Raw genomic sequence first — 22,895 nt, 5'->3', positions numbered from 1 at the left:
TTCTTGATTTTTCGTAGAGAATGCATGACTACTTGGTTGCGTTGTGAACAAAAAGAAGGTTAACTTTCAACATAATGGTTACTATATGAAGAATCAATCTACATGTGTAGTTCCAGATGTATCACCAGGGCAATCACTTATTGCACGAATCAAAGGTACCTATTCATTTCTGACTTACAATAAATCAATTCATCAGATCATTTAATTTTTCATTTGTTCGAGCAGTAGTCTAAAAATGCCGAAGCCCACATTTTTATGGAAAATGTTTTACCAGTACTTAAATGTGATTTTTATCGAAATTCAATAGATTTCAAGAAAACAAATAAACTGATCCACAATAGTTAGGGATATCGTATTCAATCGTTTTTAAAAGTATGTAATCTTCGAGAAAATCGCTGTAAAATCATTCAAAACTCAATAACAACTTGAATCGATCCAATAAAAATCATTACGAGACATTTCGTCAATCTGGTCGCCTTTTTTTCTGAAGTTTGGTTCTTTGCATATGCTTCATGAATGTTCTTATTTTGAAATGAAGTCAGTTTATCAACGGCTTCGATTTGAAACGAGTTTTCTGAAATTGCCAAGACGTAAATTAACAAACGCTGAGGCTAATAAGAGGGCTATCGGAATGCTACAGGGTGGCCTAACTCAGGTTGTTGTAGCGGAAAGGCTCCAAGTCAGCCAAAGTGTCATACCTCGACTTTGGAATAGGTTCAGGTAGACAGGTTCCGTGTTGGAAAGACCAAGGCTTATAGTAGGCGACGAAAAACAACACCTGCTCAGGATCGTTTCATCACCGTTTCGGCGAGAAGAAACCCTACATCTACGTGTAGAATGCTACGGAATACTCTTCAAAATGCAGATGGAGTCCAAGTTTCCATCGAAACCATCAGACGACGTTTGAGAGAGGTGAATCTAGGTTAAAGACGTCCATTAAGAGGAGTTCCATTAACACGTGACCATAAGCGTCAAAGACTGGAATGGGCAAGGAAACATGCAACATATCAATTGGAACGATCAATGGCGTAGTGTCCTTTTCACTGATGAATCCAGATATGGACGATTTTCAGATTCTCGAAGAATAAGGGTATGGACAATCTCACGCATACCCCGTAATCATCGCTATGTCCAAGAAGTCCATCCATTCCGAGGGGGCAGTGCTATGGTATGGGCCGGGGTATATTTCAAAGGGCGCACAGATCTACACATTTGTCCTGGGAATATGACCGCCTTACACTATAAGGAGCATGTCATTGACAATGTTGTGCCAAATTTTCACATTGCTGTTGGTGAAACTTTTCAATTTCTAGACGATAACGCTAGACCGCACCGTGCAGCCATAGTTAAGAATGCGCGAGAGGAGCTTGGTATTCCACATTCACCAATACCTCCGCACTCACCAGATTTGAATTGCATAGAACATGCATGGGATATGCTCCAAAGAAGATTAGATAATCATCAACCTACCCCAGAATCCTTGAATGATCTGAGAGAGCTTCTACCCCGTTTATGGAACCAAATTCCTCAAGAAATGTTCAACAACCTCGTGCTGAGTATGCAAAAAAGATGTCAAGCTGTTATTGATGCCCGTGGAGGCCATACATTGTATTGATAGTCTTAAAATGCTTGAATTCTCTGGGAATAAAATTTCGTTATTTTACTCGATTTTTCTTAACCACCCTGTATACGCTGCAGACCTACAGGCTAAAATTAATTTGCAATTTGAAATCAAATTAATATGAAATTTCATCTCAAAAATCTTATTTTAAATATATTTTTTTGCAATTTAAGTCAATCCCTAACTCATGTCTAGCAGTTTATGACTCAACCTTTACGTGCTTATTCTTTAATAAGTACCTAGATAAACATAAAAACCAATAAGTTAGGTCTAAATTTGGATCAAATTAATTCAAATTAATTATTTGGCAAAAAATTTAAGGTAGTTCGAAAATTATTTGAAATCTCAAGGATTCCAAAATGTGAGGTAAGGGTTAATGGAAATTTAAAAAATTGCTAGTGTTTCCCTATGATGAACAATGACAATTTCAAAAATTTTTTTGTCTGTTTTGTTCTCAAGACTACGTACAAACAGTTGACGCTCAAAAAATTAAAGTTTAGATCCAAAAACTGGACTCTTGGTGTCACAATTTCCCGACTTCAAATTTGCTGTTCGACAATTTTTCTTCTAGTTACAGCCTGTTGAATAACGCCTAAAAATTAGGACTAGAGTCGGTTTATAACGTGGAAGAATATTTCGGCGATGAAGATATCAATGATACCTGTGTTTAACTATTTTTTAACTATGGGAGTTCAGAAATAGATGTGTCAGTAGTCAGTCTTCGATCTGTTTATTGACCGCTTATAAATGCATCATGCTTTTCTGTTCCATACCCAAAAATCTTTCGATGCCACGCGAATTTAATCCAACTTTTTACCTCTGTATTGGACGGCAGAGAAAGAGCAAAGTGAGAGTAGTAGTGGATGGTTACTCCCATACTCTTTCTGAAATCAGATGAATGGGAAAGATAGACTCGACCTTTTGTTCTTCATCATTCGAATACTAAGAGTAGTGAGTGAATCGCGTGTATTATGTACTTGCAAATGTGGATGTTGTTTTTGTGGGCTCTCAGCTTAACCGACTGCCTCTGCGGTGCTATTTTGGCAGAAGATACAGCTATCTTGAGAGAAGATGATTTCGGTGAGTGAGTTTTCTCTGTTTCGTTACGAAAATGAAATATTTGGTATTGAATAGAAGAATAGTATTATCTATCATCTGGACCGAAAAAAAAAATAAACTTAACAGATTTAAAAGGGGGGTAGTATTGTTTGAGGTGATTCCTCTAAATCTGAATGTTTAGAATAATAGCTTTGTTTGTTGCCAGTCTGTTGTCTTTTCTTAGCAAATTTTTGACAGTTGCATTGAAACGTTCCAATGTTTTAGCGACCGTTGAACGTGATAGGGTGTTTCTTTTAAAATGCAAATCATTAAAAATATTATCCTCTTCTTCTGTGTTCTAATGCGATCACCATAAACGACCGTTATCAATATTTCAATTCCATCCTTTTTACTTTAATGAACCATTCTTATTCGTTCAGTTTATTTCTCAATTATTTTGGCAGCAGTTGTGTATTATGAAGATAGTACTCTTCTATTTCTTTGTACATTGTTTTGATACAAAGTATCATCTAAAAATACATCGTCACGTTCCTATTCGCATTACTGACATTACTCCAAAATAAATGAATAAATGTTACTTATTTTTCAACTGTAAAATGATTTATTTATCGTTTTCCAATTTCCACTAATCTTAGTTGGTGCAAATTCGAAAAAATGGTGAGTTTATACAGAGTTACTAAGAACTAATACCTACGAAAGGGACCAATCTAATTGGCAGTTGGCGTACACGAGTTTGACATCTGCCCATGCATGAGATTGGTCCTTTTCTTAGGTATTAGTTCTTAGCAACTCTGTATAAACTCACCATAAGGGTCTGTTCTCACAGCGTTACTAAGAACTAATACCCAAGAAAGCTACCAATATCTAATTGGCGATGGCGTTAATGTATTTGCCATTTGCCCCTTACTTAGATCTTAGTGACTCTGCATAAACTAACCATAACAAGCCTTTGAAAATCGACAAAAAATACTGGGCCACCTCTTCAAATTAAAACTTTCGAGGGTATTTCCGGAAAAACCGGAACTAAAGTAGTAACAAAAAATATGTTAATAGATGCGTATACAGGGTGTTTCCTAATTGAATGTCAATACTTATGGGGATGATTTTTGGGCCCATTTTTAGAAAAAAACTTCATATGAACATATGTCCTAAACGTCTTACCTTTTGAGATACAGGGTGGTAATATTTTCAAAAATAAATCATTTATTATCAATATCTACAATACCATTTCAAATATTTTAATGAAATTTGTCCTACATGTATACTATAAATCAAGAGGCATTTTTTAATGTATCACTTCTTTCTTAATTTCCACCAGTGGCGTTGGTACGTAATTTGACCTACCTATTTTAGCAGACATTGATGTTACGCCACAGATTATTCCTGAAATAAAAATTATTTTTGTAATTCCCAATAATTTCTTACCGAAGTTGATCACTTGACTTTTTTCCAATCCGATTCACGGTTTCCGCTTAAAAAAATAAAAACCGTGTCTCTGCATGATCATAACAATATCCTCAATACATACATATGACAATATCACCATGCAGAGACATACGTAGATTTTATTTTTTTAGATGAAACCCGTGGGTCGGACTAAAAATTCAAGAGATCAATTTTGCTCATAGTTGAATACAGTCAGTGGCGTGCCACTGACTCTCTAAATAATACGACCCTGTATCTCAAAAGGTAAGACGTTTAGGGCATATGTTCATATGAAGTTTTTTTCTTAAAATGGGCCCAAAAATCACCCCCATAAATATTGACTTTCAATTAGGAAACACCCTGTATAGATATCATTGTATTTGCCTTCAAAGTTACATGAATATCCATGTTTTTTCGTAGTTTAAATCAACCGATTTCGGACAAATGTCACTCAATTCTACCAGACACTTCGGTGTCTACCATATTATATTATTGCGAGTTATGTTCTTAGGACCAAGAAGATTTTCATTTTGTTCAAATGTCCGTAATTTCCGCATTTCGAACCAAATACTAGATTTCAACTCGTCGGTATATACCAATTTCGTAAGCACTGAGTAGAAAAGGTAAGATGGTAAAATTAGCTTATTAAGAGGATTGGGAAATCGTTATCTATGAGTGAACCGCTGCATCTTGAGGGCCGCGCAAAAAGCCAAACGAAAGACAAATATCCGGAGCGTGCCCAGCAAATATACTCGACCCAGGAGCCAGATAGGAAATAAGAAAAAAAACGCGTCAGAATTTCGATATTTTTTACGTTTGATGTAAACGAATCCACGTCAGTTGTCAGTTTGACAATTCTGACAAAAGGGAGGTCAGCATAGGGGTGGGTAGTACCGATTCAACTCATCTATAACGAAGAGTAGTGTTTTTGGCGTCGGTATTTATGAAAAATCTATTTTTAATAGTCCCTGAATTATTTTTTGTAGCTTATTTCATATGGTTAGTGTAATACATTTCCGAGATCATTCAACAAATTCAAATTTTGTGTGCTTCTGATAATGTTTTTGTATACGTATGCGTAATGCAGTTGAGATTAAAGAACAACTTCCGTTTAATAGTAAAAACTATACACCTCTCATAACCCTGAAAGTGATGGCTATTCATTCCTTTCAGTATGAACTTCTAGTGTTCTGTTTTCACAAAGTTTCTCCATATTGTATTGATAAACATTACCCACCTCCAGAACAGCGAATCCGTATGGCAAATCATCTATTCTACTTCGAAACTAAACGCCATTATATTCTGATTCGGTGGGAAAAATAAGTCAAATTACAATGCGGGTTTGGAATAACTTACGGTGCACAGAAACTCTAACACATCAATTTCTTTTTTTTCGCACACTTTCATTTTAAACCATCATTAGTGAATTTTCGACAGATGCATTTGAAATAAGTAAGACATTTGGGACATTCGCCTATGAAGTTATGCAGACGTATTAACCTGCATGGATAGATCTGTCTTTCACGAATTCCTCGTCTATCGATTTATCCACCCCTGACCAGACCACAGATTTTAATGAAAAGTTTTCAAAAAGTTCTATGCTTGATTTTAGTACTCAGCTCATCATTTGGTGCTCGTTAATTGGAATTCTAATGAAAATTTTCAATTGATTTTTCGAGAAAGTATATGATTCCCGAAATAAATTAGCTCTATAACTGACATGATATTTCTCTGGGACTATAAAAAGATAACTTTTAAGTTTCGAATAAAGAAAATGGTCTCGTCATTCAATGTGAAATAACACTGCATAATATAATGTAACATCATTGTACATACAAAACGTCTGCTCTTTCCATTTTCACTCAAATTATAGTAAAATATTTTGCCCCGTGCCTCGTCAACGTAATATCTATTCTTCCTAATTGAAAAATTGTAGATTCAATTGTTATACCGAATTAAATGAAAAGTGTCTTTGTTCCATGCTTCAGATCCTGAAACAATGGGAAAATAAAAATTCCGCTCCTATTATGACACTCGAATCATGCAAATAGTATCATGTTTATAGATCCATGTCGCCTGATACGCACTGTTATTTTCATCTTATAACAGAGTCACTGGTTTTGCTAATTAACGGTTTTTTTTGTTCGTTTACTACACTATTGCGTCAGCGAGGTAGAGGAATTTTTTCCTTGTCACAAAATGGCTTTGCAATTGCCAATGACATCCAATTCTCCGTTCCCACGGACACAATTTCTTGGCCATTTTATTGGGTTTAATGAGATCCGAAAGAATATGTAAAACAAAAACACATATTTCGAGACTCTACCTTGAAATAAATTCAGTCAATTAAAGTTTTTTGTAAAATAAAAATGTGTTGATGTGAGAAAATGTTAAAATTTACTGCTACATAATTTTATTCCATTGAAATCTTCATAAATAAAAACGAAGCCTTGTTTTGCATTGTCATAGCATTACGAACAAAGGCTGAACTGATTTTATTAGTTTTTTCTTTGAAACCTTCCTCATATTTCGTAGAAGGTTTCAACGGAAGAAAAATTTGGAGAAGTTGCCTGGGAACCTGGAAAACTAACCGAAATTTAAATTTCGCGCGCAAGTGTATGTTGGGTAGTACATATACCCAAGTGGTTCACACTTGCTACACGATCTGGATATTGATCTAACGTTCTCTAAGTTTAGCATTTTCATTATCAGTTTATTGATTATTGTGAGTCTAAGGGATTAGAATCTATCGAAAAAGAATGAGTGTCCTGTATGTGGCATTGTAAGAGCAAAAGCGATCACATTTTCACAATTGATTGAGTATGTTCTACCAGTTACCATTAGTTATGAGATCTGCTCTTATAATTTGAATCAATTCAAGAGACTGGTGATGGTAATATTAATAATAGATATTGAGCGGATGAATGCTGATGTAGATATATTGTAAATATGATGTTATGAACTTTGTAGCTTTAAGATAATGGGATATTCGCTACTACTACAATAAAAACTATAGGGTGCAGCGGTCTCGTTGGCAGCGATGTAGGGTAGGACGCCAGAGGTAGCAGGTTCGAATCCCGGCGGTGATGGATGTTTGCGGTAGTCTCGATGAACCTAGTGTGGTGAGAGATTAACAGCGGGTTTCATAAAACTCTTACTGCCCGATCAACGATTTGACAGTCACTGGATTTCAAAAACGAAATCGCTAAAACTTTTTCATTCCTACATATATTGAACAAGAAGCATTTTAGAATCATTAAATAGATGTATATAGATCATAATTTGATTCGAGAATTGAATTCCGAATTCTTATGACTGAATTATTGATTGAAAACAAATTGACGTTTATCTGTCAATCAAGCGTTGATTCCCCGATCGAGCTTTATGAAACCGGGGGATAATGTTGGATGATGGGAACAATTACAAGACTAGTGGGTGGTGGGCAGAAAAACAAATAAATATTTATTTTAGAATCAACATTTGAATTTCGTATTATAGCAACTTCAATCGAATGGCAACGTTATATTCTCGTAGAATTTCCATTCCAAAAAGATTGTCCGCTACGTTACTGTACCACTAGAAGGAAACGTATTTCCTAACGACATTTTGCCGGTTTCTCAACGTAGCGTTACGTGAAGAACTCAACGTTACTTCCACGTATCTGTGTTTATTGGGATAAATATCAAAAATTCAAAGAAACCAACTCTTGAAACGAAGTTGGATGCTATCTAATGAATAATTGAACGTTTCGTAAAATAAAAATACTTATTCATCACATTTTCTCGTATAATGCTCCGTTTTTGAATAATTTGATGTTCAAAGATGAAAAGTATCCATGAAATTTGAAAAATTGGGTACTTTGGTTGCATATACAACTCTGTTTGAAAGATCCGCGTATGTGTAGTGTCACAGTTTTAGCTAGTTATTCTGGAGGTAATTTGGTTTTTCCAGGATTAGTTTTCATTTTGAAAACTTCAAATGGGCATATATTTTATCAGGACCGAATCGGAAAAAATGGTATAGAAAAAAAAGCGTTCCTTTGGACCTGAAGATTCTACTGTTGAAGAATATAATATAAGAAAATAATATGAATCAGGAAAAAAAAGGTTGTTTAAAAAGAGACAACGCAATGAAAAAGTCGACGTCCACTTTAAATAAAAAAGTACATAATACATATGTTTTTTCAATTTTCATATTTTTTTCTCTCATTGAACTTCCAATTACTAATTACATTTTCCTCACTGTGGCAGGACAACGTTTGCTAAGTCAGCTAGTATTGAATAGATGTGGCAGATGCTCGGTGAATACCTTCACATTCTTCTTCTTAATAATGATTGGAAATCGTTTACAGATCCTCCAAATAGACAAAATGACAAGTTTTCCAACGAGGCCTACCCCTATGTTAAGGGCAACGGAAACAATATTTACGACGACAGATACGCTGAATTTTCCCCAAGATGTACAGAACGTTTAGAAAACGCTCTGGAGCTGATCAGGAGGAGGCAGGTGGCTAAACAGAAGACGCTGCATCTGAATGGTTATTCTCTGCATCAGCAGTTGAGGAGTGCACCTTACGATATGTATGTCACAGATATGAGAGTGAGGTGAGTACAACCTATCCTCTTTTTCACATCTATTTCGTTGATAAAGAAATAAATTTCTTCTTTGATTTTTTGAATAACGGCACAAAGAAGAGTAACTTTTACTTTCTCTAGCTTAATGGTGTTAGAGCAGATCAGCAGAGAGTTCAAGCAGTTGAATTCCAGAGTTCTTGTGTGGCTTGGCTTTCTGTAGCTGTTGATTGCATTCAAGCACACTTTGGCTCACATACTAGGATATATCGAAAAATTCTTAGCCTACTATAGAACCAAACAAAATTTCAATGTCAAAATATTTTGTTGCTCAAAATATTTTCTTTTTAATTGTATACATTTATTACAGCGAACCTGCAACGTCTCTAGACCTTTAAAAAAAATGTTTCTTCTTGCTCTGCAAACCAGACCTCTACAGCTTTTATTATCTCCTCGTTGGAAGAAAATTTACGACCTTAAACTTTTTTTCAGTTGAGGAATGAGATGATAGTCTGATGGAGTCAAATCTGCTAGTAATGCAAACCCTCAATCACGAATTTTTTTTATGGCAACATGAGATTTGTGTGCAGGGGCGTTGTCCTGCAAAAACAAAACACATTTGAATAGCTTTCCGCGTCTTTTCTCTTTAATTTTTTCCTGTAGAGTGGTCAGTAATGTCGAATAGTAATCTCCGGTTATTGTTCCACCCTTATCCAAAAAATTAATCATGATTACTCCATGGCAATCCCAAAAAACTGAAGCAAGAACTTTTCCAGCAGATTTTTGGACACGAAACTTCTTAGGTCTTGGAGAACCAGAGTGTCGCCATTCCATCGATTGTTGCTTTGTTTCTGGATCGTAGAAATGTACTCAAGTCTCATCCGTAGTAACAATTCGGTTTAAGAAGTCTACATCGTTATCAAATCGAGCACAGATCGAACGCGATGCTTCTACCCATGCACGCTTTTGGTCAACATTCAAAGATTTGGGGATCCATTTTGCAGCAATTTTTCTCATGTCCAAATTGACGTGAACTATATGATGAACGTGTTCGTACAGTGGTCTCGAACGTCAAACTGCGATATCGGTAGGGGTGACCAAAAAAAATCGGTATATTCGCTCGAAATTCGGTAGATACGCCAGAGTGTTGTCGATAATAACGAAATTTTTTCTGAGAGTATGAGCAAAGAGTAACTTAACTGTTACTCTTTGGTATGAGAGCCGAGTTGGCGAATTGTGATGCATGGAAATAAAAATTAAGGATATCTATATTTCATACAATAAAGAACATAATTTTAATTGGGAGGTAAATTATTCTCAATATTTCAACGATGCCCAACATAATTTCTTTATTTCGAAATATTTAAAATACAGAGGATATTATACATAATTAAAAATTAATTTCATAGCGTACATTAGTTTTAAAAACATTTAAATACAGAACCAACACAACAAATTAATTTGGCAAGGTATCTAACATAAAAATTTTGGGAAATCGACAAAAAGTTTCTGAAAGTACTATAACAAATAAAGTAATTTCTGTCCTTTCTACTACCGACTGTGGCCTGTGGCTGTGGTAATGATATTTTTAAAGGCCGACCAGCTGCGGTGTTGTTTCGATGGGTACTTCTGGATTCCGTTATTAGAGAAATACCTGAACTGTCCCTCACTTGTACTTCATTTTGAATTTTGCCGACGAGATCAATGAAAATAATGATGATTCATAAATGAAATTACCAAATTCTAACACAACAAGTGGCTGGTTATATCTATTCTTCGAAAGATAAATGTAATCCACAGCGGCAATAAGGCTGGAAATGTGTAAAACTGGTAAAAATTCAGGAGATTCGCCGATTCACAAAAATCGTGAAAAAATCTTTCTATTTCGGTATATCGGTAGCAAAAGCCTCAAATCGGTAGATCTACCGAAAAATCGGTAGGTTCGAGACCACTGTGTTCGTATGAAATATTCAGTGCTTCAGATATTCGCATAGACATATTAAACACATGGACGCGGCGTAGAGAGAGAGGGGGTGCGGCCGAAATAAGATAGAGCTAGTATGGGCAAAACATTCGTTTGAACTTTGTATTTATCGAAATTTTCATAATTTTCTCATCAATTTTAGATCAACTTTGAATGTCGTATCATTTTCTATTATGAAAGTAATAATGGTGTCCTCGTAGAGTGCAATTAATAGTACGAAATGAGTTGAAAAGACAGATAAAGTGAAATTTCACAGGTATAGTAACTTCGAATGTATTAATCGATTTATTATATCATAGTTGAATTATTCATTTCAAATCAATAAATGTATGTCAATTCTGTTCTCATCTAGCTAAAATAATACTCAAGAAGCACTTGAGATTAGAAGAGAAAATTAGTATGCTGATTGTAATGTCTATTTTTCAATATTGAGCAATGAAATATTTTTTCAGATATTGAACAAAAAAAATCAGAATATTGTGTTGGCTAAAAATGTGCTCAATTGTTTTTATTCAAATCAATTTATTTACAAACTTTTCATGAACTTATCTGTTGTATTTTCGGAGGAATAGTTGCCGAAAGCAAAAATTGTGCTCTTTAGTTCTAATTGGATCATTAAACGCAATCTAAATGACACTAATATTCGTTCAATTTTTTATATTCGATTATGGGTACTTGTTTTTATCTCTAACGGGCGCCAATATATATGTAAATATAGCTCGGAAATTAATACCATCTTGCCCATACTAGCTCCATCTCATGTTGGCCGCACTCGTGGCTATTGAAACTCACTGAAAGGGCGCGTCCATGTGTTTTATAGGTCTATGGATATTCGTTTTAGCCCAATTCGACGGTCTGATAAAATCATGTCATGAACTGCATCGATATTTTCAGGAACTGACACAGAAACTGGCCTCTCAGATCGATCATCATCTTCAATGAAAAATTTACCTCTTTTGAAGCTTGCAGTCCAATTTTTCTCGGTCGCATTCGGAGGACATTGATCACCAAGGTTATTAAGCATATCTTCGTTAATCTGCCTACCTCTTAACCCTTGATGATGGCTCGATACTAAAATTTTTCGATTTACACCATTTCGGTGGACATCTTCTTTCTTTGAATTTATTGCGTAAGTCTGGTTTACTTTTTTTACCTCAAACTTCACAGTGAGTTATTGTTCGTTGCTATGGTAACGCAATATTTTTTTATGCCCGGAACTGGTCTAGGCTAACTAGATATCATTACATCCTCGTATAGACTACAATTATTTCTGCTGCTTAGACGGAGGTTTCAAGTCCTACAGATGCTAAATTTTGGCCTACGCTCTCTATAGATTTTGATCTATCAGTATATCATATGGACGACTTACTTTGCTGCCCACAAATTTATGTTGCAAGTTGCAAAAGGTTTCGAAATCAAATATGCTCGGCATTGCCTCAAAAGGTTTTGCCAAAAGGTTTGAGTCTGTTGGTTTAGATACCCCATATTATTATGTCACCCACAGTTTTCACTTTTCTGCTTGAGAAGATTTTGCAAGCATCTCGCAGGCTCCATTTCTTGACATAAGAGGGCCTATTAAGTATGACCTTTAGCTCACAATCGCTACAATATGGAACCATGTCTGGTTTTAACCCCTGGGACCCTCCAAAGAGTCTTTTGCATGCACACATGAAAGTTGGCCATGTAAAGAGTTTAGCATTAAGGGGTGACTAGATGCGTTAACCCACCATTAGCCCCACAACAGAGCTGATAAAACCCCACCTTGTCTGCACAGCCACATCAGACTCTCCAAAAGGTGTCAAATATCACGATTCCATCGGTCAATTATTCCAAATGATTTAATAATGATTTCCAACAAAAAAACTACCAACAAAACCAAATACGTATGCTCAGAAAAAGTTAGTTGTGTTTTTCTTATAGATTGCCCAGCTCCTCTAGCTGGGTAAGAGTGGACAGATGTCGATTTGACCCAAGGAATACCAGCCTGGAAACGAGACTCCTATTCAACGATCTAACAATAAGCGGCAGAGTCAACCTCTTCAACGGAGACGACATTCAAAGACAAGAAGGCCACGCTTTAGACACCGACAACAGTTGCAACATGATCCTCAGACTAAGAAGAGCTGGAATAGGGTGAGTAGGTCGAATTTATCCGTTGAAAATCCCTGAATTATGAAAGTTAATTTGGCAACGAATGTCTCTTTCTTTGAGCGCAAAAACGTAAGTTTCAAAACGTCCTGAGGATATTTCGCATTTGGGTAAGTAGGCTCTTCCTTTGTTTCTGGACGAAGAATGATTGGAAAAAAAAGCAGGTATTAATGATATCTTGTCAAGTCGCAATTGTTGGTATTTCCTTCAATTAAGCTTTTATCGATTGTTTGGTTGTAAGACAATGGATTTCCGTTACGAGCCGCTCGAGCGTGTATGTGATTAATTTTCTCATTTCAAGCTGATTCCAACAATTCATCTGATTGAAATAAGTTGTTTATGTGCTATTCGTATTATAATTTTTAACGTGGTATCGGAAACAAAAGAATTAATCACGTATATCGTAGAACAATGTTCAAGAGAGTCTTGCTAAAGTGCACTCTGGTTTCAATTTCCATCAAGCAGGCCATTAGATCCACCTTATCAGGCCAATTTGCGCGAAAATCAATTTCATAAATACTCTAATCTTCGTTAACGATGAGTTGAAACGATATATTAGTGTTCTGTGGGTACCACCCACCCCTGTCCGTGATCTCTCACCATTGAACTCTATGGCAGTTCCCATAGAGTTCAATGTCTCCCACTCGGTGGATAACACATACAAAGAGCAACTCTTTGATATTACATTAGCTCCAAACCAAACAAAAACCAAAAAGGAAATTATTAATGAAACAAAATTTAGTCCCAGATTCTCGAAACTATTTGTCTAGACACCCCAGTTTTTGATTTGAGCATAGAGAACGAAGACTTCTTTTGTCTATGGCCAGGAAGTTCCGTCTTTTGCAGTTGCTGAATTAGAGTATACAGGGTGTTCATTAAAAATGAAGGAGGTCATTTTTTGTCCGAAATGATTCATATTTCTTATGGAAAATAGGAACTTCTTTCACGTTTCCGTTGAAAAAGCAAGAGATAATTTGTTGGAAATTTACATATACATTGCGAAAAAAATTAACGCACACTATGGAAATCTCAAATTTTTTCTACAACTGAAGGTATTCTCAATGATAATTATTTTTATCCACTTTCAACGGTTTTGTTCAATACAGATGTTTTTTCCCAGCAGGAATATAAAAAAGTTGATATTATCAGATTTTGAATGTATTGGCTCCATTCTAAAATCATTTGTTCTCGATCAATTCTAGTGATCAATAGTTTTTTTTCGTTTGATTTTTTACACTCGATCGCTATGCAACGCGAAACACGCAGTTTGACCCAAGAGGAATGTGCCCAAGCGGTAGTTTTGCGAGAAGAAGGGTGGACATACACAAGAATTGCAGAAAGGTTTGGAGTTTCCCATACAAGTGTGTCCAGAATGTTGCAGCGATTCAGGAAGATAGGTATGAATGTCCGAAGACCAGGACAGGGTAGACCACGGGTAACAACTGCCATTCAACAACGTTACTTGAGAGTTTCTTCGTTGATACAACGGTTTGCAACCGCTCGCCTCCTTCAAATTCAGCTTGAGCCAACTCATGAGGTGCAAATTAGCACTCAGACAATAAGAAATCGCCTCAGAGAATATGATTCAAGGCCTCGTGTCGCGGCAAGAGGACCAGCTCTTACCCCAGCCCATCGAAGGGCGCGTTTGGATTTTGCGAGAGAGCATATCCATTGGGAAGAGGCCGATTGGGAAAGAGTTCTCTTCACAGATGAGTCTAGATTCTGCCTCTACCTTTGTGATCGACGTTCCCTTATATACAGACGTCCACATGAAAGATATGCTCAGTGCAATTTCCTGAATACTACTGATTTCGGGGGAGGATCGATTATGGTATGGGGTGGAATATCTTTGACTGTTCGCACAGACCTAGTGGTCGTTGATAATGGAGCTATGAATGGTGATAAGTATATAAGGAACATTCTTTAAGAGCATGTAGTGCCATTTGCCCCATACATTGGTGGAAATATCATTTTTATGGACGATAATGCCAGACCCCATCGTGCGCGCATCGTTCAGGAGTACCTTGAAGAGGTTGAAGTCTCTCGAATGGAATGGCCAGCAAGAAGTCCAGATCTCAATCCGATTGAGCAGGTTTGGGACAACCTCAATAGAAGGCTGAGAAGTTCAAGAATTATCCAGCTACTCTTAATGACTTAGGAATCCAACTCGGAGAAATCTGGGAAGGATTAGATCAGAACATTTTAAGATCACTCATTTTGAGTAGGAACCGTCGTTGCCGAGCTGTAATTAACGCAAGGGGTGGAAATACCAAGTATTAAATCACTTATTAGCATTTCAGTATTTTGAAAATTGTTCATTTTTCTTCTTTCACATAAGTTTCGGTAAAATCCTGAATTTTTCTTCCATTTAATGTGTCTTGTTTCGTTCAAAACCTTCCCGGGAGAACATAAAAAATAAGTTATAAAGTCAATGTAGAGTTAACTTTCATTAAAATTGAGATTTTCAGAATGTGCGTTAATTTTTTGCGCAGTGTATTAATAGTCTTATATATTTAATGACCAAAATTTCAAAATAAATGTAGTCTGAATCAAAGTACAGCTTACTACACTACGATAAACACCAAACTATAAAAATATTTAAAAGGTCGCCTGTGTTATCTAATTTTTTAAACCCTTTCCCTTGGAAACGATTGAGTTTAGAGCAGGGGTTCCCAACTTTTTCTTGGCCAGGGACCTTTTTTATATTATTCTTGTTAGCAGGGACCAACTGTAATAAAATTTTTTATTATTTAATTGATTCCATCTTTTTGGAAATTTATCGATAGTCACCTTTCGAGTGGATTATCTCTCAATAACAATAACCATATATGAAATTGTGATACAAATTCTGAAAGAGCAACTCTTCTAGTTATAAATCTGAAAATTTTATGGAGCTCGATACAGCCAATCGGTCTTGACGATTATTTAATTGATTCCATCTTTTTTGAAATTTTTCGATAGTCACCTTTCGAGTGGATTATCTCTAAATAAAAATATCCGTAGATGGAAATGTGAGACATATTCTGAAAGAGCAACTCTTCTAGTAATAAATCTGAAAATTTTATGGAGCTCGATGCAACCGTTCGGTCTTGACGATTACTTAATTGATTCCATATTTTTGGAAATTTTCACGTATAATCACAATTAAAGTTTGCAAATAAAAGCTCGAAGGTTATCTTCAAAAATGAATATATTTGCGACTTTCTCAAATTTTTCAGCAAGTTTGTATTGACTGCACTACTAATTCTAGGGGACCACAGGTTTAGAGCATAAGGGCCATAAGGCAAATTTGTATCTGACGTGATGACAGGGTGGTTTTAAGGGGTGTAACCCCTGAAAAAAGCACTGGGTGTGAATTGTCAATTGTACTTTATATGAAGAATCAAAAAATGCAATTATCGAATCATTACAATATGAATTTCAGGTTTTACACAGAACCGATACGAAGAGAAAGGGGCCATTTCAATGTTAGAACAGACTCCCATTTCTTGGAACCAGGTTTTATAAGTGTTTACGCTTATGAGTGCGAGCCAACAAAATTCAGAGCCTACAGTAAAGATCTGAGAGAGGAGGAAGAAGACGAACTATCAAGAGAAATGGAAGATATATTTCTGAAAGGCATTAGGTCCTTGTTGACATCCTATATGCAGAAAGAATTGCAACCAGCCATCAAAGAGACTTTGATGAAAAATATGGGTTACACTGTTTCATATGGATGATGATACGAATGGACTGTTGAAAATCCAATTAAGACATGGACTACAATAAAACATTGATCGAAAGAGTGGCAGGCAGACTTGTTAGTCTGGTCTGTCTGCTACTCTTTCGGTTTGTAACTCCATTTTCACAATTTCAATTATGTATGTCATGGAATTAAACCTGCTCTTTTTTGTTCTGAATAATCTAATATTAAAAGTGTTAGACAGACATGAAATGTTTAAGTTCAATGCAAAAATAATTCCTTCAAATGCATTCGTAAACTTTCAATGAGTATATTCAAATGCACCAACATGCTCTCCTAACAACAGTTAGATCACACTGTGTTCAAAGTGATAAGGTTTAACTTGTTTGTTGGCGGAGTCCTAACATAATGTAATCTATTTATTTTGTAAAAATGTATAAAAATAATATTTCATAAAATGTATATAGCTCCAATTGGAATAAATTTTTTTTTGGAATCGATGTCTTTTTCAATGTGCCAGAAAGTTATTCGCAAATAAAAGGAAATGCCTTGTAACTCCATCTTATGGAAAACATTTTTGATAACATTGGGAATTCACTAGGTTAAAAATTGAAGGAGTTTGACATTAATAAATGTATTTTTGCTGAAATAATGAAAAACATATAATGCAAATAAAAATATTCTTCTGATAATTTATGCACTAATGCACTATATACTTTTTGTATAATATCTAATCTACAATAACATAACTTCAGAAACTTTACATCTCAAAATAAAATTCAAATTCAACCAATCCATTTACATTTTGGCCACTATATCACAAAGTATGAATTATACTCAAATTCATATCACAAAGAAAAGATTCATGCAGTTCGATAAACTTGAATGGCCTCACAAACCATTTCATAGCTCGAAAAATACAATGCTGAAGTAGCTACTGCTTTGAGTAAACTAGCATTTAATCCTTTGAAATAACCTCTATAACCTTCCCTCTCATATATTCGAGACATACAATTAATCATTCCATTACAAACAAAGTTTTCACCAAACATATCTCCTCTATTGAAACCTTGTATTTGCAACCTTTTCTTAATCAAGTCGAAAGGATAAACAACGATTTTAGCAAAAAAGCCAGCCAAACTGCCAGAAACTGTACTACTTGCTAATGTTGTTTTATCTGAGTCAACAGTGTTCTTATACAGATTATCGAATATTTTATAAAACATGAACTGTGCTCCAGCATGGGGCCCAACCTGCATGAAAGTAGGTAACATACCTCGATACAGGACAAGAGGTCCTTCCTGCTTAACAATCTGATAAAATGCATTGGGCACTCCCTTGTATATCTTGTTTCCCTCACTTTGAGCAACAAGTCTGGTTCTTACAACATCAAACGGAAAAGATACGAAAGTTGCAGTGCAACCTACAGACAAATTTTGTACTCAATACATTATTGCTCTAGAGAATTGTAAATGTTCAAATAAACTCACCAGAAACTAAACCACACATAAAATGGACAATTATATCCCATTTCTTCGTGATGCCTAGTTTTGCAGATTCCTTAGTTAAAACTTCAAATGTGGTGAATTGTGCCAAGCCATAGCTAATAGAAAGTAATTGACCAGGTACATGACCTTTCCACAATGCTTTTGCTCCTTCTTCCCGAAAAATCAACTTTGTTGCTTGAATAATGGTTCTGTATTTAGAATTGAGAATTACATTTCTTTCAATAGGTTCCACTTGTAATTGAAATCGGATTTTCAACACATCTAAGGGCTGACAAAGCAGTCTTGTGATAACACCTGATGCAGAACCGGCAAACATAAAATCTAACTCTGATAACTTTTTCTTAGGATCATAACCGACCATTTTGGAAGAATCTGAATCTAGGCAGCTCACATTTTATGAATTCGTATGTGGTACAAACGGATGCGGGATATGCATTGGTAATTCTCATTTGATATCACTTTTCGCTGACTCATTGGTAATTCACCGTTTCCAGGCTTTTTCTGAGTAAAAATAGAGATAAATAACAATAACAAGTCTGTTTGGAAACAAAGACAAATCTATATTTGCAAATGGGGAATCACCAATCACCTGACTCAAAAACGTTTGTTTTTGTTTATTTTTAGTCGGAGGTTAGGTAGGTTAGGTAAATGTCAAAGACATTTGACATTTGACAGAATTTTGCGAATTCTTTTCATTTATGAGATGAATTATTTCGACGATGATAATAACGAAAAATATGAAAGAATGAAGTAATAATTAGAGATGAAGCTGTGCAAAAAAATCATCGGTTACCTTCTACGAGAATTGTTCTATTTGCGTGTGCACAGATAAAAAATGCTTCATAGTGTTCTGTGACTAGTGTATAACCTAAATATCTGTATATTCGTGTTCTGTGCTAAATATAAATAACAAAATTTAAAACTAAAATAATCTGATAATTTGAGATAAGTGCTGATAATAATAATATTGAAACATTTAATAAATCTTGGAATCATAATACGGAAGGCAAAAAAATGGTTTATGAAAATATCCTGCGGATCAAACACCTCCCAAAGGAATTGTCTGAAGAGGAAAAGGAAGAATTTTTACAACACTTTGGTGCCATTCAAGTGAAAATCGTCAATTATAAAAAGGAAGATGTGATTGCTTTTGCAAAATTTGAAAATGCAGAAGTTGCTAAGGCTGCTATGTTCAGATTACACCAACTTGCCGTTTTGAGTTCTAGATTGAACGTTGTTTATGCAGAAAACGATATAGGTGATCGCAAAATTAAATTAAAGAAGATAGAAGAAGATGACAATTTCCAGAAGAAATGCTTCAAAAATTTCATTGTTAAAATGCATTCTTTTAACCACTCTGTAGGCTTCCATCAACCACCACCACCCCACTTGAGGTACGAGTATCCTAAGGCAAATAGGCCTACTGTTAATAATATTGCTCATGTACTAGCTACAGTTCCAAAGTTTTATGTACAAGTTTTACATTTGATGAACAGAATGAATCTCCCTCCACCTTTTGTTATTGAAAATCCTCCTTTAAAGCACATGAAACCACCAGTGAATGTAGTACAACCTAAACCAGTTCCTGTGACACAACCAGATGTTGAAAATAAAAGTTCTTCAGAATCAGAAATTGAGAGTGATGGTGAAACGAAAACAAGAGATGTTATTCCTCAGAAACAGTCTGCAGTAAAGAAAACAATAAAACGTCCAAAATTCATCAAACCAAATGCAAAACAGGTCATTGCCAGCAAGAGATTGAAAAGTGAAGAAGTTTTCGATCAAGTTGACATATCTGTTCAGAAGAAAATTGAAGTAAAAGTTTCAGGACAAATGCCAGAGAGAAATGTAGAGAATGACAAAATATCTTCAGTAAATGATGAAGTGGTTGAAGAAACACCTGATATCAAGGAGAAAGGAACTGTAATAAGCGATGAAGAGCTGAAAAGTAATCAAATTCCTTCCGATAATTTAAGTGTATTAGCTGTTTTCAAAGATTATCACCCTGGTGTTCCGAGTAATAGACTTTACATAAAGAATATTGCTAAAAATGTTACAACTGAAGATTTAGCATACATTTTCGAGAGATATAAAAGTGAACCAACTGGAGACCAAGCTTCTTTGTTTGAAATTAAGTTGATGCAGGAAGGTCGAATGAAAGGACAAGCTTTTGTGACCTTAGATAGTGTACAGATTGCACAGAAAGCTGTTGAAGAGACAAATGGATTCATTCTGAAAGACAAACCTCTTGTGGTTGTTTATGGAAGAAATGCAGCACAAAAACCAAAAAGTTGATAGTTTGAGATAGCAATGTGACTTTGAGTTTAATAATGTAGTGGTGCCTTATCCTAGTTATGTAGTAGTTTTATATATTTATTATGAACTCAATCTTTCAATATTCCAAGAACCTGATTCATAAAAATTTCATTCCACAATATGAATGAAAATAAGACCAAAATATATTGATTATTTTCTATTTCTGAGTGTATTTGAGTAAATTTGATTGTGTTTTAACATTAATTTGGTAATTCCTTATTTTTCCTCAAACAAATAATTTCAATGGCTTCAAATTTTTAGGTCCTTTTCATTTTGAAGAAGCAAACTATCTGTGATTCAATAAGATATTTTAGTTGTACATATTTTTCGTTTATGCATTAAAATCAAAATTTGAATTTATCCTTTTTTTGAGTATGAAGACTCATCCTAAGTTAAAACCTCAATAACAGTGGCGCTATTTTTGTGATGTTTTTTATTGAAGAAATCGAGAATGGGAAGGTCTATTTCTGTTTGATTAAAGTAGAGTCGCAAATAATCGAAATATATACACATTATACTCGCGGAAAGATTTCTCTTTTACTTTGAATAAGCTCCCTGATAATATCAGGAAAAGCTGATTATGCCCTCATTCTACGGAAAAACATGCAACATTTATATCGCATTAACATATCTGTATGAGGTCATTCAACCTTCTACGTGTTGGGAAAACTCATTTTTGATCTGAGTTCCTAACTATATAATGTATTTTTTCGAAATGTTATCATACTTCCTCAGGGTATCGCTCCAAATTTGTTTATTTTACCTACCTACGCGCTTATATATTCTATAAATGAGAGAAAAAATATCTACACGCAACGGTGCAACGGTTGTCTCTGCAACGGTGTATATTTACTATAACGGCATAGGCGTTTCCTATATATGGTACACAGTTAACTTGACGGGGGCGATAATTCACAAAGAGTTTCAAAACTGAACAATTATACAGGGTGAGTCTTTAACTCGTACAAATATTTTAACAGTGGATTCTTGAGGACAAAAGAAACACTTTTTTCTTTACCATTTTTGCCGAATCGGCTCGGCGGTTTAAAAGATACAGCCTGTTGAATGAACATAAAAAATGTTATTTTTAGTTCAATCTCACAAACGGTTTAATCGAATAAACTGCATTTCGGAATATAGTTTTTCATTCATTTGATGAATCTTCTAGAACACAAAGATATTACACGTCTTCCAGTTTTCTCATTATGACCATTACGTATAAAGGTACCATAAAAATACCAAAAATTCAGTGAACCCAATCCTTGAAACTAAGTTGGCGATATAGCTATAATGAATATTGGGACGTTTTGACGTAAAATAAGCGTATTCTTCATATTTTCTCGTATAATGCGCCGTTTTCGAGTAAATTTGATGTTCAAAAATTAAAGCGAATCTGTGAAATTTGAAAAATTGGTTACCTACTTTGGGTTAATTCGTGTGTTTAAAAGATCCACAGATGTGTAGTGTCACAGATGTGGCTAGTTATTATTCTGAAGGTACTATGTTTTTCCAGGGGTGGCACAGCTCATTATAAAAACTTAATATGGCTATATCTTTTTATCAGGGCCGATTCAAAAAAAATGGTAGATACAGGAAAAAAGTGTTCATTTTGACCTCAAGAATCTACAGCTAAAATATTCGTACCAGTCAAAAATCCACCATGTATAGCAGAGATTATTATAGCCAAGGCAGTAAACAAGCAGCTAGCACAAAAATTGATATGTCATTCATTCTACTCTGTAATCTGTGATGATGTCATTCGATAGCCCCACTTAACACAAAGTTGCAGAAACGTTAAATAAGGATTTAATGGTTCATTAAAGTTCTAAATCCTTCAAAACGGGTGTTATATACACGGGTTGATAGAAAATGGAAATTATAATTGGCATTTCTACAAATGGGTGAACCCAAATGGGATATTTTTTGCTGAAATGAGAACAAGTTCTTTTATAATTAATAATTCTGCATCGATAAAAGCTATTAGAAAAATAACGTAGGTGGGAACAGCATCCAAGTTTGAATAGGGAGCCGGTGTTTATTTACAAATGAGTTTAGACTTGTTTGGTCAACTCATAGGTCAACTCCGATGTACGCACCCTTTTGTTTGGATGAGGGAATAGAGAGATCGAATATATTCGGAAAAATATACTCAGAGTTTCAATTTTCTCTTCATTGATTTTTTTTTCTCTGTTAATCAAACCTCTCATATTTTAAATTAAACATTTTTTATATGAAACGTGGCTTCCCTTCATTCTTTTCCAAAAAATAAAAACAGGTATCTATATACACTAAACATACCTACTCTGGTATCCGATCAAAATGAACATCTTGAAGCAAATATTCCTTAAATGAATTGAGGAAGGTCAGTGTGATCCCTATCAATTGTTGAGCAGTGTATACAGGGTTAAAACTATTTAGAGGCTGACTATAGGAATATCGAAAACCGTTAAAAATAAAGGGTGGCTTAAATTACAAAAAAGTAGTATACCATAGTATGATTGCTATATCGCTACACACCGAATTTCGACTAGTTATCTCCAAAAACAAATGAGTTATGAAGAAAAAAAATGATGATCTTGAT

General features: G+C 35.0%; 3 protein-coding genes across 5 annotated transcripts; 2 read left to right on the top strand and 1 right to left on the bottom strand.

Annotated features, from left to right (window-relative positions):
* The first annotated feature begins 18 nt into the window (after positions 1 to 18).
* On the top strand, positions 19 to 16,986 carry LOC123322820. 3 transcript variants are annotated; one of them, XM_044910847.1, is made up of 5 exons: positions 2,168 to 2,701; positions 8,457 to 8,709; positions 12,581 to 12,793; positions 16,233 to 16,571; positions 16,630 to 16,986. In XM_044910847.1, exons 1-4 carry the CDS (start codon positions 2,593 to 2,595, stop codon positions 16,525 to 16,527), a joined length of 870 nt encoding a protein of 289 aa, XP_044766782.1. In that variant the 5' UTR covers positions 2,168 to 2,592; the 3' UTR covers positions 16,528 to 16,571; positions 16,630 to 16,986. The 3 variants fall into 3 exon arrangements, with proteins under 3 accessions (XP_044766783.1, XP_044766782.1, XP_044766781.1); XM_044910848.1 differs by lacking the exon at positions 2,168 to 2,701 and adding an exon at positions 19 to 155 and having other exon boundaries at positions 16,233 to 16,986; XM_044910846.1 differs by having other exon boundaries at positions 2,169 to 2,701; positions 16,233 to 16,986.
* Positions 16,987 to 17,108: 122 nt separating this feature from the next.
* Positions 17,109 to 18,577, bottom strand: LOC123322819 (mitochondrial thiamine pyrophosphate carrier). The gene is made up of 2 exons (XM_044910845.1): positions 17,981 to 18,577; positions 17,109 to 17,913 (listed from the first exon to the last, which is right to left on the bottom strand). The coding sequence occupies exons 1-2, from the start codon at positions 18,357 to 18,359 to the stop codon at positions 17,354 to 17,356; spliced, it is 939 nt and encodes a 312-aa protein (XP_044766780.1). The 5' UTR covers positions 18,360 to 18,577; the 3' UTR covers positions 17,109 to 17,353.
* Positions 18,578 to 18,713: 136 nt separating this feature from the next.
* Positions 18,714 to 20,515, top strand: LOC123322818 (RNA-binding region-containing protein 3). Its single transcript, XM_044910844.1, has one exon. The coding sequence runs from the start codon at positions 19,013 to 19,015 to the stop codon at positions 20,291 to 20,293; it is 1,281 nt and encodes a 426-aa protein (XP_044766779.1). The 5' UTR covers positions 18,714 to 19,012; the 3' UTR covers positions 20,294 to 20,515.
* Positions 20,516 to 22,895: the final 2,380 nt, after the last annotated feature.

This window comes from Coccinella septempunctata, chromosome 1 (assembly GCF_907165205.1).
Source record: "Coccinella septempunctata chromosome 1, icCocSept1.1, whole genome shotgun sequence".
NCBI lineage: Eukaryota > Metazoa > Arthropoda > Insecta > Coleoptera > Coccinellidae > Coccinella > Coccinella septempunctata.
This window is presented reverse-complemented; position numbering and strand designations above follow the sequence as displayed.